The 471-nt window shown below is 58.0% G+C and overlaps 1 protein-coding gene across 1 annotated transcript in view; it reads left to right on the top strand.

The window, feature by feature from the left end:
- Positions 1-2: 2 nt before the first annotated feature.
- Positions 3-471, top strand: part of CSUI_010072 (uncharacterized protein) — a gene marked incomplete at its 3' end in the record, with an annotated part of 8,349 nt that continues 7,880 nt past the window's right edge. Inside the window, exon 1 of the mRNA XM_068070178.1 lies at positions 3-441. Coding sequence (XP_067917846.1) covers positions 93-441 — 349 coding nt within the window. The remainder of the gene's footprint in view (positions 442-471) is intronic.

Here is a 471-nt window from a genome sequence, read left to right on the forward strand (position 1 = left end):
ACGGTGGGGCCGGGGCAACAGGGGCTGCAAATATATCAGCCTCATCAGATGTGTCAAGTGGTTCTGATGGAATCAGCTTGCTCAAGGAGAGCATGTCCTCGAGTCCACATCAGGAAGCCGAGGCACGTCTGCTGAATCAGACAGCGGCCTTACTGTTGAGTGGTTCCGGCATCCTACAGGACCAACTGCGACAACGACAAGCCTTTCGGATGCTGAACCATCAGCAGGCTCAGGGCTCGGCCTTCACCGCATCAGCTCTTCCTTTTTCTCGAGATAAGGCCTTTGCGGATGCTCTGCGTGGCATTTCTCCCAGTTCGGGAGCGGCGACCCCGCCGTCTGGGCGCCTAACCGTTCCGGAAGGCTCCACTACTGCAGCTTCGTTGCTGGCCTTGTCCGCAGCCTCCTCCTCTACCTCTTTCGTGCCTACGGCTCATGTGCAAGGTGAAACTGGGAGTGTGCTCAAAGCCGCTG

The sequence above is a fragment of the Cystoisospora suis genome, assembly GCF_002600585.1.
Source record: "Cystoisospora suis strain Wien I chromosome Unknown contig_6630, whole genome shotgun sequence".
NCBI classification, from domain to species: domain Eukaryota; phylum Apicomplexa; class Conoidasida; order Eucoccidiorida; family Sarcocystidae; genus Cystoisospora; species Cystoisospora suis.